Raw genomic sequence first — 17,171 nt, 5'->3', positions numbered from 1 at the left:
TTTGACAACACATGTGCAGCATTCAGCAAACGCGCTGCAAATACCACAACACAACCAAATACATAAACGCACTGCAAATATGAAACGATGCAAAAAGAAAAGCACGCAAACCCCGAAAAAAGAAGCGATGCAAAAAGAAAAACAACTTCATTAATTTGACAACACATGCGCAGCATTCAGCAAACGCACTGCAAATATCACAACACAACCAAATACATAAACGTACTGCAAATACACACAACACAACCAAATAGATAAACGCACTGCAAATACACACAACACAACCAAATACATAAACGCACTGCAAATATGAAACGATGCAAAAACAAAAGCACACCAACCCAGAAAACAAATGCAACAAAAAAACGCTGCATCCAGATTACACAACGGAAGTTCTCCAGACCTCTAGAGGGAGCAGCTAGTGGAACAGCTGGATTTTCGACCTCACGGGGAGAGAGAGAGAGAGAGAGAGAGAGAGAGAGAGAGAGAGAGAGAGAGAGAGAGACTGCATAGACTGTAAATATTAAATCTATGTTTGAGATCTGTTTTCTCTCGTTTGGTGGGTGTGTCTCGGCTCAAGTCCCAGCTGATACTCAATCAGCAGAGACGTCTGTAAACTCGTGGTGATAAAACATTTAAAATTGCATCAGCGTTTAACGTTGACGTTTGTTTAAGCCACATGAGAGGGTTTAATTTCGAGGTCCGAAATTACTGAAGTGTAGGCCTCCTCAAGTGTAATATTGTGATTATACAACAACGGTTACCAACAAAATAAGTGATCAATCTGTATTCATATTGTGGAGCAATTCGCTCTTGAAATACAAAAAACAGACAGGATTTCTAGTCCCTCCCTGTTAGTAAACCAGCCAATTTACCGTGGGATTTATCAAACTGAATAAATCCTGCCTGCACATATAAACACAGAACTACTTTGCTAACTCCAACGTGTTGTAAGTAAGACATCTGCTGAAAAAGTTATTGTATTCATTAGCATGGTTGCCGTACTGTTTAGTTCACAAACATCCAACACACCAAAGTACAAACACATAGCGGACCAGACGCAAGCTTTTATTTTGAAAAGCCGAAGCTCGGGGACAGCACCAGCCGGGAGGGCATGAGACGGGAGCATAGACTGTATATTAATAATATATTATGTTATAAATAATAATAATAATAATAATAATAATATGAATTTAATATCGGTTAATAACGGTCGAAAATCCAGCTGTTCGACTTAGCTGCTCCCTCTAGAGGTCTGGAGAACTTCCGTTGTGTAATCTGGATGCAGCGTTTTTTTGTTGCATTTGTTTTCGGGGTTTGTGTGCTTTTCTTTTTGTATCGTTTCATATTTGCAGCGCGTTTATGTATTTGGTTGTGTTGTGATATTTGCAGTGCGTTTGCTGAATGCTGCGCATGTGTTGTCAAATTAATGAAGTTGTTTTTCTTTTTGCATCGCTTCTTTTTTCGGGGTTTGCGTGCTTTTCTTTTTGCATCGTTTTTTATTTGCACTGCGTTTATGTATTTGGTTGTGTTGTGGTATTTGCAGCGCGTTTGCTGAATGCTGCGCATGTGTTGTCAAATTAATGAAGTTGTTTTCTTAATTTGCTTGTGTTTTGTCTATTTGCGTGTGTTTTCTTAAGTTGCAGGGCGTTTGCCCCTGTCGGCCACCGTAAATATGTACTTAAAAACAGTTCTGAAATGCAAAATAATAGAATTTTGATCATGTGATAAAACATGCGATTAATCGCGATTAACTATAGAAATTCAGCGATTAATCGTGATAAAAAAAAATAATCGTTTGACAGCCCTAGTTTCTACATATTTTCTTGAGATGCAATGGCAATTGTGGGGTCATAAGATGGAGAGAATAAGGTTAACAGATTTATAAATTTACCCTTAGAAAGTAATGAAATAAAACAAAGGTGGAAAATCTTTTTGGATTGGTCACAACCAGTTGCAAGTAGACATTGCATCAACAAGGTTAGAGAAGTGGGTTTATGACCTGAAACAGGATACATTTATGTGGGAAATGAACACCACAGGACCGGCAACAAGGTGCTCTTGAGCAGATCAGGCTCTGGTTGTAACCTTTAGTGTGAATGTGGACTTCCCTTAATAAATGAAATAAAGGTTTAGCTTGCTTATGTCTTTATAGCTCTTTCATTTAAAGCTACTGTAGCACTGTGTGGAAAGCAGTTTTAATTTCAAAGCAGCTCATAATACAGACACACCTGCACTGACACATTAACGGGTGGGGCCCTGAACATATCATGAGAATATGATTATTTCACAGTGAGATAGGTCACGCCTGCATGTGACTGGGTGTGTTCCAGCATTTAAGATTAAGTACCATATTATAACTGGTCTGGTCACAGGCAGCTTCACCTAGACTCCCGCACAGCATGTAATTACAGTAATCCTGCAATATCTTTAGACTTATACCATGGAAACATCAATGTAAAACTATGTATATCACACAAAAACAATAGTATTAAAATCAATAAGGTCACTTGAGTTGATTACCACTTAGGAATATCATAGAAATATCAAGATATGTCTAAAAATGAATTGAACACTCCCTGATGACAAATGTTTTAAACACTATAATCACCTGACAGATCTGCAGACATGTTACTCTCTTGAGAGGCCTGTGTTGACGTGTTGCACTTGAGGAATGTAGAGTTTGATCACTGAGCAAAATCCTGTTGGTGCACTGCCACTTCCCCAAGACTGAACTCACTCTGCAGAGTAAGAGAATCAATTGCAAATGCAACATATTAAAAAATGTTGCAATAACTGTTAATGACCTCCAGATGTCATCATTTAGACTGCACTGAAGCAGGGGACAACCAACAGTATTCTGCAAACACACACACACACACACACACACACACACACACACACACACATACATGTATATTCTAGCTTGATATTTGTACCAGGGACACTTTATCAGTTTATGTGAAAAAAGTTTAAACCATGTACATGTCAGAAACACAGCCCAACCCTAGGATGAAAATGTCTCTTGGGCCTTTATTTACAAAAAACAACATCAGTGATGGAGATGTTGCCGAACAGGTCATAAGTGATTATAAATGATCATCCCATAGGAATGTTTGCACATAATTACATATCTTGGTAACACCTCCCTAACAGGCAGCAGCAAATAAAGTCAACAATATGGTCATGTCGTGTAGTATAGTATAGAGCCCTTTATACAGTGGTGGAAGAAGTATTTAGATAATTTACTCAAGTAGAAGTAGCAAAAGCACAGTGTAGAAATACTCTGTTACAAGTAAAAGTCCTGCCTTAAAAAACAAAAGTATTAATATCAGAATGTACTTCATGTACCAAAAGTAAAAGTACTCACTATGAAGAATGACCCATTTCAGAATAGCACATATAATAATATATCAACATTTTTTACTTGATTTGTATTTTGTATTAATAATTAAAATCTGCAAAGTAACTAGTAACTAAAGCTATCAAATAAATGTATTGGTGTAAATAGTACAATATTTGCCTCCAAAATATAGTGGAGTAGAAGTATGAAGCAGCATAAAATGGAAATGGTCTAGTAAAGTAAAGTACCCTTAACATTGCACTTAAGTACAGTAGTTGAGAATATTTATACTTACATTCCACCACTGCCTTTTTCAGCATAACAACCTTCACAATGTGTGCAACTGAATTCAAATCAGAGTCAAGATTCAAGATTCCTTTTATTTATTTATATTTCATTTTATTATGAAATTACGAGCATGGCTCCTTTAAAAACACAGCTTGAACGAAACATGGTAACGAAATAGAGCTCTATGAATTGATGATTTGAATTGATTGATATGATTTGATACTGTTCATCATAATATTTTTTTATTGGTTTTGATGATTCTGCTTACTGCTGGTTAAGATCACACCTTTCTGGTAGAGTTCATACTGTTGTTGCCAATACCTTTAAATCAAGCGCACATGGTTGATAAGTGTCCCACAAGGATATATACTGTGCCCCTGCTATTTATGCTGTGCATAAACCATATATTTTTTTAAATCAAAATTGCAATGTCCATTTTTATGCTGAGTGACAATAAAGTTGTGTATGCTTCAGGTTACAGTCTGCTCTTGACAACCCCCAGACCTATTTTATTATTCTGAAGCTTGTTCTAGACTCCAAAAATACGACATGTATGCATTTCAAACAGCATGGAGCTTTAATATTCCTACTCAGAAAGGAGTCATGACCACTAAATGCATATTGAAAAGTGTCAAATCAGGTCTCCTTTCTGCAGTATCTGCAGAGTTTTCCCTAAACTGGCCGTGCATTAAACTGGACTGGACCATGACACTAACTGTTCCTATGGATCAGGAGGAAGGCATAAAATATTATGAGGGAACTTAAAACTTAAGGTGAGGGAATATAGCATTTCCTGTCAGAGAACAGTGATTCTACAGGGTTCCATACCTCTGTGACGTTTTACAGGTGAAAATAAAAAGTAATACAAAAAAATGCTTGTGTGGATTTTGTGGAAATGCTTCAATACATAAAGATTTTGTTAAGATTATTTAGAAGTACCTGAATACCTCACTGCTAAAAACAGTGAGCTAAAGAGGTTATTCAGTCTAAAAACCAAGCAATTAATCCCACAGAAGCACGTCAAACTGTGGTCCCATCAACAGCAGGTTGAGTCAGTGGTCAGATATTAGGCGGGCAGCAGCAATGTGGATGTAAAGGCTGAGCAGAAAAAAACTAGATAATTATTGTGATAATAAACTCTTGTTCCTTATCTTAAGATTTTATGGCTCATTCTTTGTTTTAGACCTTAATGTTTTACTCCATATTGCGTCAAAAACACCCTCCACTTCCACTGCAGAACACAGCACAATGAGGACGAGAGGACCAACTGCAGTCCCCACACAGATTCCTCAGCTGGGCAGAAATTAAAACGTTTGATCTGAATTCTGAAGCCGTTTGTTTGGTGTTTGTAAATGGGGCTATTGTATGCAAATATTGCGCACAGAAGCATATGACCTCTCCAGTGCAGGGCAGTGGCTAGTGTGAGGGAAATCATTAGCAATGCAAAGTCATGGTGCTCTGATACTCTTGTTCACAGTCACAGATTGAAAAAAAAATTCTGCTAATGTCAACGTAAATGTTTCTGGATGTACTTTATTCCAAACTACAGCTGAAGGTGAGTCTGCTTAATTTCTAACTCTGTTATCAGGTCGTGTAGCTGAGGATGAGATTAGACAGTTTGTTTTCAGTGTGTCATATGGTTAAATCTGTGTTCATGGGTAGTTTATGCTGTACTGTTATGGCTCAACTTGAACTCTGAAGAAAAAAAAAAATTCTTCAATACACAGTTAGAGTTAAAGATAAAACGGTGACACTCCAGCAAGTATGTTTTTCTACACATTTCATCCTAAAAACATGCCTTTATTATGGTGATATTCAAACAGTATTTATTTTGCAGTCCCTGAGTCATGTCTACGTATAGCTATGCAGCTGATCACGAAGATTCTCTGAATCATCATACGCTTAGAACCAAATGATCCCTTCTTTAATGTACATCAAAACACTCACACAATCAAAAACCACACATTATTTTCCTGCCAAAAAATTAAGAGTACAGACACCGTTGTGTTGGGTGCAGATGCCCACTTTGCATGCTACACCATTGCGACTTGTGAAAGCACGTCACATGACGCATGGTGCCAGACTTCAGTGTTGCACTCTTAAGTGGCCTGCCAACTGCAGAGGGGGGCAGAGAGGCATCCTTCTTCTCTGGATTCACATCCATGCCAAACCAGCGGGTCAACATTGTCCTCTACGCTGCCTCCTATGACTCTTACACCTCCTGCTGAGCCGGGTAACAACTCTGACATCAATACTAGACTGGAAATTCACGCATGTTGGGCACTCAGGACAACCAATAACGATCAGCACAAAAGAGATAAAACATTTTGGATGTTTTTTAGGCTTGAAATTAATTCTACACTTGAAAAAAACTTATGATTTACTAATTTGGTGGAAAGAAGAAAAAATTAAATAAAATGGAAGTGGTATTAAGTTTTATTCAAGTATCAAGTGCTCTAACCTAAGTTCACTTTTGAGTGTACTCATTTCTAGGTACAGTATTGTGTAAACTGTTATGTAAGAACAAAATTTGCACTTAGACTGAAGTTGTGTTTGTAAGTTTGCTTCTGAATACTAATACTAATATTTTTTTAAATATCTTATTTAATAATCTTGCCATCTCTTGAGTCTCTGGTCATCAGTGGACACAACAGAGAGACAACAGAAGGTTAGGAATTGAACCTGCAACATCTTTACTGTCAGCTGCAATGACTATTTTCATTATCAATTAGTTGCCAAGCATTTACTTAAACTTATATCAATCAAAAGTACAAGTGTAGGCTAAAAGAATAAAACAAACTATAGCGCTACTTCAATATAAGTAAAGATATGACCATAAGCTTTTTTCCCAGTGATTATGCTCTACATTTTTTAACAGTATATTAAAGAAAATGTTTTCTCCATTTAAAGATCATCACAGTAACTGCTGTGGTACCTAGAGCACCACATTTGTCAATTTAATAAGAAAACAATATCTGTTAGTGATTTGTATAGAGCAAACATTTTTCAAGGTATCTACTATTCAGGAGCTGCAGAAAGGTTAACACTGTATTAACAAACTAGAACAAATTATTATCTGATCTTAATTTCCCCAGGAGTTCAAACTCAGCCTCAATCTTTTACAAAGTTGTGGGGAATATTCAGCATGGTGAACATTTTTGAGAAGGGGATGTTCATTTAAATGTAGGAGAAGATAAACATAGTGGCTGATGATGAGTGGTCAGTTAGTGATGCATGCGGCAAATTTATAGACTACAAAATTATTTATACACCAGTTAAAAAAATAAATAAATGGCTGTACTATAGTGTGAAAATGAACAAGGTACTTAAAATAATTTAGTTTCTCCTTTTTGGAATCTCCCTAGCTGTGTTTATTAGGAGACAGGTCTCTTAGACTTGTAATGGCTTTATCGTCGCTTCAAGGATTGATCTCCACCAGTGGACGAGTCAGACAAAGTCTGATTTTGCTGAAATGTTAAAATTAATAATAGACATTGCCTTTTTTGAATCTCTAATCACAAGGCCAAAAATTATCAAGGGAAGTTTGGTTTCATTTTGTAATTTAAACAAAGAAAGACAAAATAGGAAGACAAGTCTCCTATTTTTACTGTGAAAATGTTGTATTTTATTTGTACTTTTATTTGGTTTGTGTTTTTTTCTTTCTATTAGCTACTTTTATGTGTCCAATGGATTTGTTCTGTTTATTCCTTTACCTGTTCCTCAATGGTTTATTGTAGGTTTGTTTCATCTTTTATGTTCCTTTCGTATTGGAAAAGCTTAAATTACAAAAAAAAAGAAAATAATATTTAGCACAATATTTTCTCAGCTGTTGACTCTTTAATGTGTTTTCCCTCAGACCCGGAACTAAAGATGAACTGGGCATCGTTTTATGCAGTCATCAGCGGTGTGAACAGACACTCCACAGGCATTGGTCGCATCTGGATCTCTGTCCTGTTCATTTTCCGAATCCTGGTTCTGGTGGTTGCAGCGGAGAGCGTGTGGGGTGATGAGAAGTCCGGCTTCACCTGCAACACCCAGCAGCCGGGCTGCAACAGTGTCTGCTACGACCACTTCTTCCCCATCTCCCACATCCGCCTCTGGGCACTCCAGCTCATCCTGGTCTCCACTCCTGCCCTGCTTGTAGCCATGCACGTGGCCCACCGCCGCCACGTCGACAAGAGGCTCTACAAACTCTCAGGGCGGACCAACCCCAAAGACCTGGAGCAGATAAAGACTCAAAAGATGAAAATCACTGGGGCTCTCTGGTGGACGTACGTCATTAGCCTGTTGTTCCGTATTGTCTTAGAAGTGATCTTTATGTATTTGTTTTATATGATCTACCCTGGTTACAAGATGATCCGGCTGGTGAAGTGTGACTCGTACCCCTGTCCCAACACAGTGGACTGCTTCGTGTCGAGGCCCACAGAGAAGACTGTCTTCACTGTGTTCATGCTGACTGCGTCAGGGGTTTGTATTCTGCTCAACATTGGAGAGGTGGTGTTCTTGGTGGGGAAGGCCTGCAGCAAGCATTTGCACACTGCTGGAGACTCGACTATGGGGGCTTGGATCCAACAAAAGCTCTGCTCGTTCTAATAAAACACACAGATTTCATACTTGCACATAGGGAGATATGTATATGACTTTAGATCCAGGTGACAGCCAATAATATAACTTGTGAGTACACCAGACTTTTTTACTGATTTAAATCCAACTCTGTGTCATGGCACTGTGGGCAGTTTGTGCAGATGAACTGTGTGTGGTTTCTCTCAATGGCTGCAGCGCATGGAGCTCCCAGCTAAGCAGAGCAGCCAAGGTCTGCGGAGATCCGCTGGATGACGCGAAACGACGCAGATCTCGGCAGACCTCGGCAGACCTCGGCTGCTCCAAACTCCATGCACTGGTGCCACATGGGGAAGCCAAAGTCGTTCATCAAAATACACTGCCCACACAAAAATGACACAGAGCGGGATTCAAATCGGCAAAGTATCCCTTAAAGATAATACTTCAAAGAATTCCTGCAGGAACTAGAGTCTACTGTATCAACATTTTCTGCCATGAACTTAAAGACTGTATACAGCAGCACTTTGTACTGACATAACATAATAATAGCTTGATGTTTGGCCAAATGAAGATCAATAAAGTAACATTTTATGATAGCAATATTCCAAAGGACCACATTATAGGCTTTCACTATAATGGACTTAGATTTTGATGGAGAATTTTGGTCTTGAAATGAAAATATTAAATCATGAAATATGACTCATGCTACTTTAAAACCATCAGATTGTGTCAGAGAAGTGTAATGGAAATACGATGTAGTAATATTTTAATTTATAATATTTTATTATTTACATCAAAAATGATCGCAAACGACATGCTTCTGCCTAAATCACCATGAATTGAATCTAAGGGAATGGAGGATGTATGGCTTTTCTTCAGCTGTTATTAGTGAGATGTTATACTAATACATGGAAAACATGTGAAATGTTTGTTTCATACTGATTCTTTACTTTGGTGGTTAAATGGTTCCTTAAGATATAAACAAAGCAATAACTCACAACATAAAAAAACTTGAATTGCAAACTTTTTGTTTCCTGAAGTTTACTAGTGATTGCTAAACATTTTATTTAAATTCATTTACTTTGAAGCTGGATGTTTATATATTGTCTGTACACAGCAGAATAAAATCAACCGGAGTTTGTGTATTTTTTACTACGTTTTCTCACCAAATACAAAACATGATTAATAGATTCAAAAATAAATGATTATACATGCTGAAATGACTCATGTGAAATGTCTACTGCCTCTTGAATTGTCCAGTTTGACTCCAATAGGAGTACTCCAACATATAACAGGTTGAAATTGCTCTGGTGTATTTTGATAGGATTTCCTGACTAAGTGGAAATAGTTCATGTAATAACTGAAATCACCAGAGAGCAGCAGTTATCTGCAAGAAGAAGCGAAGTCACAGTCACAGTGGTGCCACTGCCTCAGCTGTCAGCAGTGTAACTGCGAGAAAAAACAAGAAACTGAATGAAATTTCATCACACATTTACTGTAGTGGCGCGGTCACCATTTTTAGAAGAGAGATCCTTGGAGCCATGGTGCCACCTGTGAGGCTGATGGAGTTCTTCTTAAGCTCATTCTCAAGGCCAGAGTGCAGGGTTTTGGGTTAACAATAGCCTAGCCATGTAAAGGGTCAGTGTGTGGGTGACAATGTTTGACCCCGCGGACAGCTGGATCTGCCATGACCTGGCTTGAGGGCACTTGTCTTTTTATGGAACGTGTCGACACACACCATCTATAGAGTTCCGATTGACGAGAAGCATATTGGCAGCACTGTAGCAAAAAAAAAATCCTCCAATCTTTTATTCCTGTCTGTGATGAGCGTTAGTGGTGACTGTGTGAGCAAAAGCTGTGACATGTTGTTCCTGGGACATCTCAGTCTCACCCACACACATTCTGTTGTATGGATTAGAAGAGTTAGTTATAAAAGTTCATCAGAAGGAGGCTGATTTTGATGATGAGTTTTACAGCAAATTAGGCAGTTATTGGGTTAGAGAAGTCAGCTACAACACTGCTCAGAGTTTTCATTAATCAGCAGTAGTCATCTTGTGTATAAGATAATTTATGTATGGCGATGATCTGGCTTTGATGGCAAAAGTTGTCACTGATCAACTGCAACTATGTTGTGTGGCAATGGCGGAAATATATATATAATTTAACTGAAATTGGAAGAAGATAATGTAAAAAATTCCCAGTTCCCAGTTATGTCATCATTTTGACTAATCTTATTGATGTAATATAACCTGCCTGAATGTGTGCTAATGTGTTTCTTGTTTGATATTGTATATTGTCATATTCTTTTGTGTTGCATTATCTTGTATGTTGTTGTTTTTCTGCCTCAGGACTACAGGTGAAAATTAGCATTTATGCTATAACCTGGCTCATTTACAGTCTGTACAGAAATGTTAGATTGTTCATTAACGTGCACTGTCCCGAATAAATAAATAAATAAATAAATAATAATAATAATAATACAAAATTACAAATGAAAGTCCTGCGTTCAAAATTTAACTTTAAAGTACAGAAGCATTATCATAATGGGCATAATGAGGCAACGAAAAGAAAAACAGAATTTCTGAACATGCACAATAAAAAAAAACTCCAAAAACCTAATAAAAGGCATCTCTACACCTTCTTTTACACCAAGATATTTTTTTTTACAGTTAATGTCATTTTAAATAAGATTACTGAAGCAAATAATCTTACCTTCTTCTCACCCCATGTGCTCCTGTGACCAAGTGTCAGAAAAGGAAGTCCCGCCTTCAAATGGTGCTTGACAGTTGCTCCCACATCTTATTGGACTGTTCTTTGATACTTTTTGGAAAATTCTAATTGGTTGAAATCATTTAAAAAAAACAATACTGGAAATGGGGCCTAAGCAAACTTTCCGTTGCCTGAGGGCAACGCTATGCTGTAGAGGGTTTTAAGTAAAGAAAGTGGAAATACTATCTAAGTAACTACTACTAAATAAAGTATAAGACAAGTACCTCAAAAATTAACTTAAGTACAGTGCATGAGTAAATGTACTTTGTTTCTGTGGTCTGCACCACAGCAACATGATGCTGTAAGTAAACTTTGAGGTGACACAAAGAATAAAAAACTTCCAGATGACAGTTTAAAGAACAGGATCAAGTCTGTATTTGTATATTTATATGTATGTATTTCTCTGTACACATAACCAGAGGTGGAAAAAGTACTAAAATATTGTACTCAAGTAAAAGTATGAATACTTTGATGATATATTACTCAAGCACAAGTGAAATTACCTATCTGAAAAATTACTCAAGTAAAAGTAATAAGTAGTTAATTTAAAATGTACTTTAAGTAAAAGTTACTTAGTTACATAAAAAAAACAACTGTAAAACAGGGCGGGAGGATTTAGCCAGTGTCCTACATACGTTGTCCTACGGGTTGCTAGTGCTTGACAAAAATTAGCAATGCCACGAAACATGTTGTTTTGCTAATTGGCAATTTGCTATTAGTCATGAAAACTTCGTTTGAAGTACCAATGCACAAATACTTACCAAAACATGCTTCCGCAGATTAGATGTGGAGTTATTGAATGCTGCCGGTTTAGTCACCTTTGGCAGGCACATCTGACATTGCATAATGATACTATTGGCCCTCTTGAATTTAAATGAAAAACAGTCTTTCAAATGTGGCCAAGGATTTTCGCCATTTTGGGCAGCAGAATTCAATGTTTCAGCAAGCATTTCTACTGAACTGTCGTCGCTCGCCTGATACTGATTTTAAAAACTACTTGAAAAATACAAAATACACAACAAAACTACTCAGTACAGTAACGTGAGTAAATGTATTTCTATACTTTCCACCTCTGCACATAACCACAATGCATGAAGCTCATCGGTCACTTAACAAGCAATAACGCTCACTGCAGCACTGAGGTAAGACTCTTAACGGTCCTCCACACACAGTCAAGGGTCACCATGAGAGTGACAACAAAGCCACTCCCATCACCATGAATTATATTTAGATCACACTGACGTGTAAAATACTAACATACATCCTCACTGGACTCTTGAGCTGCCACTCATTTGAACAGGAACACCTCTTATACTTTTAGTATAGTGGGAATGTTTTCATCTGTGCTCGCCCAGATACCAGACAGGGGTTTAGTTGTGGTGGCTTGTTGAACACTGGGCATTGATCAGTTCAGAGTGGGACGGCAGCAGGCGGGATCATAGAGCCTCCAGTGAAATATATCTAAGAAAAGTTTATCTTGGCGCTTCAGTTTCCTCAGTGGCTCAGGAGAACATGGCCTCGCTGTGAACTGAAGAGGCTCCAGCTGACTCTGGATCTGCACTGCTGTAGGAGATGAACATTATCAGGTATGTCTTTCTTAATGAAGATACCCAAGATAATTATTTTGAATGGCTAGCTTAATAATCAAAGAACATAATACAGTTCTGAAGTTAATTTGGCCATCTACACTCTATTTTATATAATATATATAAGTAGGCCTATCAATTTGGGAATGAAGGCTCAGCAAGTACTTGCAACAGTTACTAATGTGTGAAAAGTGTTGATCCTTTAAGTGATCCTTTAATTCCTGGCTGACAATCTTAATTTATTTCAAACAGGTGTTAAGATTCACTCACCTGATCACTAAAGGACAAGTACAACTATTTTTAAAGTACATTTTTTGCTATGTTGTAACTAATAGGCCCTGAAATCTAAGCTAGAAACCTAATTCTGGAGTCAGAGAGCACTGTTGGGTACTGTGTCACAAGGTCTTCCCAGCCTGCTCCAGGGCTTTCTCTCACAGACAGTCAGCTGTGTCCTGGCCCTTTTTATCAGCATGCAGGACACAACCTTTGGGATTACAAACAGTGGATTCATGATAAATCAGTGTTTCCATAAGTCTCTTTTATACACTAGCCTTTGGTTGTAGGGCGACCATTGAAGAAAGACATATCATATTTGTAATGATAAGCATACAAGGAATATCATGAGAAAATTGCACAGCAACTAAAAACCTTTGACTTAGTGCTTACTTGATTGAATGTGATTATAATTTCAACGTGTAGATTGTCACTTTAAATTATTATTAAGATGAATCAGATTAAAAGTGTAACAGACATTAAAACACTTGATTAAATTAATGTCATGGTTCCCTCATTTAGGTGTGTGTGACACAGGTATTGTGCATGCATAAAAACACCAGATATTGTATTCGATGATGAGTAATAATAATGATGAAAGTGGAGGATGTGGGTGATTGTGGTCTTGTTAGTCTTGTCCTGTTTTTGTTTTCATTTTCTTCTCTTTTTCCCCTTTTCTTCAGTTTAATCTCTCCATCTGATCAGCCCAATCTTTGTCCTTATTATTTAATTTAATAATTTCCACCTCTGGGGTATTGTTTATTTGTTTTTCTAACATTATCACTATCCTCATTATTGTTACCACTACTATCATCTCATTCATTACTAATATCCTTTGTGTTATATTTTCATTATTATGTAATTGCTCAAGAAGATGAAGTAAAGTAAAAATAATAATAATAATTAAGCAACAATAATAATAATAATAATAACAATAAGAGTAATACTAACTATGATAATAACAATAATAGCTTCTAAATTTCTCTTTTAAGTTGCTACAATTATTATTTTGTTAATAACAATGGATCAAATGACTATATATGTCAGGTGAAGGGGGTCATTTGCAGTAACGCACCCACAGAAAAATGATCATCCGATTTTGCAGATTCCCTTAGCTCTACGTAGAAATTAGCCTCTTTCAACTGATAGTTTTGGTTTTACAGCCCACAACTTTAGTGATTAGGTTCATTTTCACCTCTCACAGCATTGTTATCGGACACAGCAGGCAACTGTAATGAGCAACAACAAAAAAGGCTTTTGAAAACCCTCTATATGCTTCCTTCCGAGACCCAAACCACAGACACGCAAAGTTAGCAACTAGCTAGCAAGCATAGTTGAGCATTTATCTGCTAAATATCCAAATATTTCCCTCTGGGGGTTAGTGGAGACCAAAAAAAAGTGGCCCAGAAAATCAGTTATCATTGTTTTCAATTTCTCTATGTTAGTATGTAGTGTATTTTTAGAAGGTTCAGAAAGTTAGAAAAGATACAAGAAAAGATAGAAAACCATTTTCACAACCACAGTTTCACAGCCAAACCATGTCAAAGGAAGGGCCTGATGTGTAGCTTCCAGCCCAGTCTCATGGCAGTTCGTGAAATGGTCATGTTATTGAATCTATTGATTTGTGTACTAAACACGTTAATGTCGTTATTTTCGTGTGGTGAGCACGAATTTAGTAAAGTAAGGTATTTCAATAGGAAGCATATTTCGTAAACCCGCGCAGGGAGGTTGGTCGGGGTGGTGGATGGGTCAAACAACACTTTCACCCCGGAGACCAGGGATCGTGTCCCGCGTGTTGCAGTTCCTTTCCGCGTTATTCTCTTCATAACCACAACCGTCCCGTTGTTGTCGGCGTCTCCTGCGTGTAACGGTTCCTTTCCCCATTCTTCTTTTCCTAACCACAACCGTCCTGTTGTTGTGGCTGGCGTGTGGCGTTTCATGTCCCCGTTGTTGCGTGCCACAGAGACCGCGGATCGTGTCCCTGTGCCCGGGGATCAGAGATCACGGTCCGTCCCGTTGTTGTCGCCAGCGTGTTGCGTTCTCCCAGTGTCATGGCAGTTTGTGAAATGGTCACGTTTGAAAATCGTGACTTGTACACGAAATAAATGAGAAAATCAAAATAACGTGATCATTTCACAAACTGGCGTGAGACCGGGTTGGTAGCTTCAGGACATACTGTACCAAGTCTGTTTAAATGACTAGGCCATGAGTCTGCCGCATTACTATGTGTTTATTTCATCCAAGTCAAAATACATTTCTTTCCTCTCCTTACAGGCGTCTCTCCTGGTTTTGTCGCTAAAACTGAGTCTATATTTGTGAGTCAGTATGGGGGACTGGAACTCGTTGGGGAAGCTGCTAGAGAGTGCCCAGGAACACTCCACCGTTGTGGGCAAAGTCTGGCTGACAGTGCTGTTCATCTTCCGCATCCTGGTGCTGGGATCGGCCGCTGAGAAGGTGTGGGGCGACGAGTTGTCTGGCTTCACGTGCGACACCAAGCAGCCCGGTTGTCAGAACGTCTGCTATGACAAGACCTTCCCTATTTCCCACATCCGCTTCTGGGTGATGCAGATCATCTTTGTTTCCACGCCAACTCTCATTTACCTGGGCCACATCCTTCATCTGGTCCGCATGGAGGAAAAGGAGAAGCAGAAAGAGAAGGACCTTGACATCCAGAGTGAAAATCACCAGCAGGTACTTGGCACCAAAGCCAAAAAGGCCCCAATTAAAGACAAGCAGGGCCATGTCCGTTTGAAAGGCGCACTGCTGCGAACCTACGTCCTCAACATCATTTTCAAGACCCTATTTGAAGTAGCCTTTATTGTAGCTCAGTACTTCCTGTATGGTTTTGAGCTCAAGGCGATGTACACCTGCGACCGCTGGCCTTGCCCTAATGTGGTTAACTGCTACATCTCTCGACCCACTGAGAAGACAATCTTCATCCTCTTCATGCTGGCCGTGGCCTGCATCTCCCTGCTGCTCAACCTAGTGGAAATGTACCATCTAGGTTTCACGAAGTGCCACCAGGGCCTTGGTTACAGACGATCACGGGCTGCAGGCGTGGCCTCCGAGGCCCTAACTGAGGCGGTCATGCCCTATGTCCCAAACTATAACTACTTTGCTGGTCATCCTGCAGTGCCTGAACCTTTCCCCGCAGATTCAAAGTACAGCATGGCAGAGCCGAACTCTGCCTACAACAGCAAAGTGGTTTACAAGCAGAACAGAGACAATATGGCTGTGGAGAGAAAAGGTAAAGCAGAGGGAGATGATGTGAAAGAGAGGAAAATCTCCAGCCCTGTCTTTGAGTTGCCCATTGAAAATCAACGCAGAAACAGTCAGTCAAGCAAGTACAGCAATAACAAGAGCAGGCTGGATGACCTGAAGATCTAGGGACTTTCTGTGTTTTTATTGTAGACTCAGGAACGACAGACCTTAGCCTATGAAAACATATGTATGAAACACTATTTGGGACAAAACTATTGAATGAACACAAAACAGATTACAGATTACAAATCACAATTTAATCAATTCCTCTTGGGGTATCAAATCATCAGCTACGCCTACAATGACTTGTTTGTACTCAAAAAACGTTCTGTCTACACATCTGTTCTTGCATTTTCTGAAGTGGTGATTTGCAGATTAATGAATATTCAAATTTGTTTTGCACTCGCTCAGTAGTTTTGACATTAATGGACTTACATACTTGTGTGTGATAAAGATGCAGATAACTTGAGAATAGTTTTGTTTACAATCAATTTACTTACTAAAACTGTGAGATGTACGGAAATGATGTCAAATCAAAAGCAAAAAGCTGTTGTAGACAGAATTGAACCTCTCACTGTAGTTTGAATATGTGAAATGTTTGGGGGACACAAACTCCAGCTTTTATCGCCAAGTTACTGTACTGTTTGTGGAGCATGCACAATCCATTACTTAAGTTTTTCAATTTAACATTTGCTTTTATCAACCAAATTATGGCCAATAAATGCATGCTTATTTGGATTTTAAATCTTTCTAAAACTTTAAAGAAATCTGGTCTGGGTAGATTTTTTTGGTCCCACTCCGCTGAGCTTAGCTTAAAGAAATGCCAATAAACCAGAGCACGTTTTTCACCTATCCAGGAATGTTGTGTGGAAGATAGGTCTGGCAATACAAGACTACCTAGGCCAAATCCCTACGTACTGAGCTACTACGGCCTTAAAGGTTGAGTGTGTAGGATTTAATGGCATTTAGAGGTGAGGTTAGCGATTGCAGAAAGTAATTGCAAGTTGAATGTATCGAACACATTGTTAAGCATCAAGCTAAAGATAATATTATTGCATGAACATGCACCTGTTACTTATTTCATAACACAA

The 17,171-nt window shown here is 38.5% G+C and overlaps 2 protein-coding genes across 5 annotated transcripts; both read left to right on the top strand.

The window, feature by feature from the left end:
- Positions 1-5,024: 5,024 nt before the first annotated feature.
- Positions 5,025-9,336, top strand: cx27.5 (connexin 27.5). 4 transcript variants are annotated; one of them, XR_004894941.1, is made up of 3 exons: positions 5,357-5,864; positions 7,488-8,435; positions 8,471-9,336. XR_004894941.1 is itself a non-coding variant. In XM_031320465.2 (2 exons), the coding sequence occupies exon 2, from the start codon at positions 7,502-7,504 to the stop codon at positions 8,222-8,224; it is 723 nt and encodes a 240-aa protein (XP_031176325.1). In that variant the 5' UTR covers positions 5,025-5,186; positions 7,488-7,501; the 3' UTR covers positions 8,225-9,336. The 4 variants fall into 4 exon arrangements, 3 of the variants coding, with proteins under 3 accessions (XP_031176325.1, XP_031176323.1, XP_031176324.1); XM_031320465.2 differs by lacking the exon at positions 5,357-5,864 and adding an exon at positions 5,025-5,186 and having other exon boundaries at positions 7,488-9,336; XM_031320463.2 differs by having other exon boundaries at positions 7,488-9,336.
- Positions 9,337-12,253: 2,917 nt separating this feature from the next.
- On the top strand, positions 12,254-16,830 carry cx39.9 (connexin 39.9). The gene is made up of 2 exons (XM_031320045.2): positions 12,254-12,546; positions 15,094-16,830. The coding sequence occupies exon 2, from the start codon at positions 15,145-15,147 to the stop codon at positions 16,204-16,206; it is 1,062 nt and encodes a 353-aa protein (XP_031175905.1). The 5' UTR covers positions 12,254-12,546; positions 15,094-15,144; the 3' UTR covers positions 16,207-16,830.
- The last annotated feature ends 341 nt before the right edge of the window (positions 16,831-17,171 follow it).

This window comes from Sander lucioperca, chromosome 13 (assembly GCF_008315115.2).
Source record: "Sander lucioperca isolate FBNREF2018 chromosome 13, SLUC_FBN_1.2, whole genome shotgun sequence".
In the NCBI taxonomy this organism is placed as follows: domain Eukaryota; kingdom Metazoa; phylum Chordata; class Actinopteri; order Perciformes; family Percidae; genus Sander; species Sander lucioperca.
This window is presented reverse-complemented; position numbering and strand designations above follow the sequence as displayed.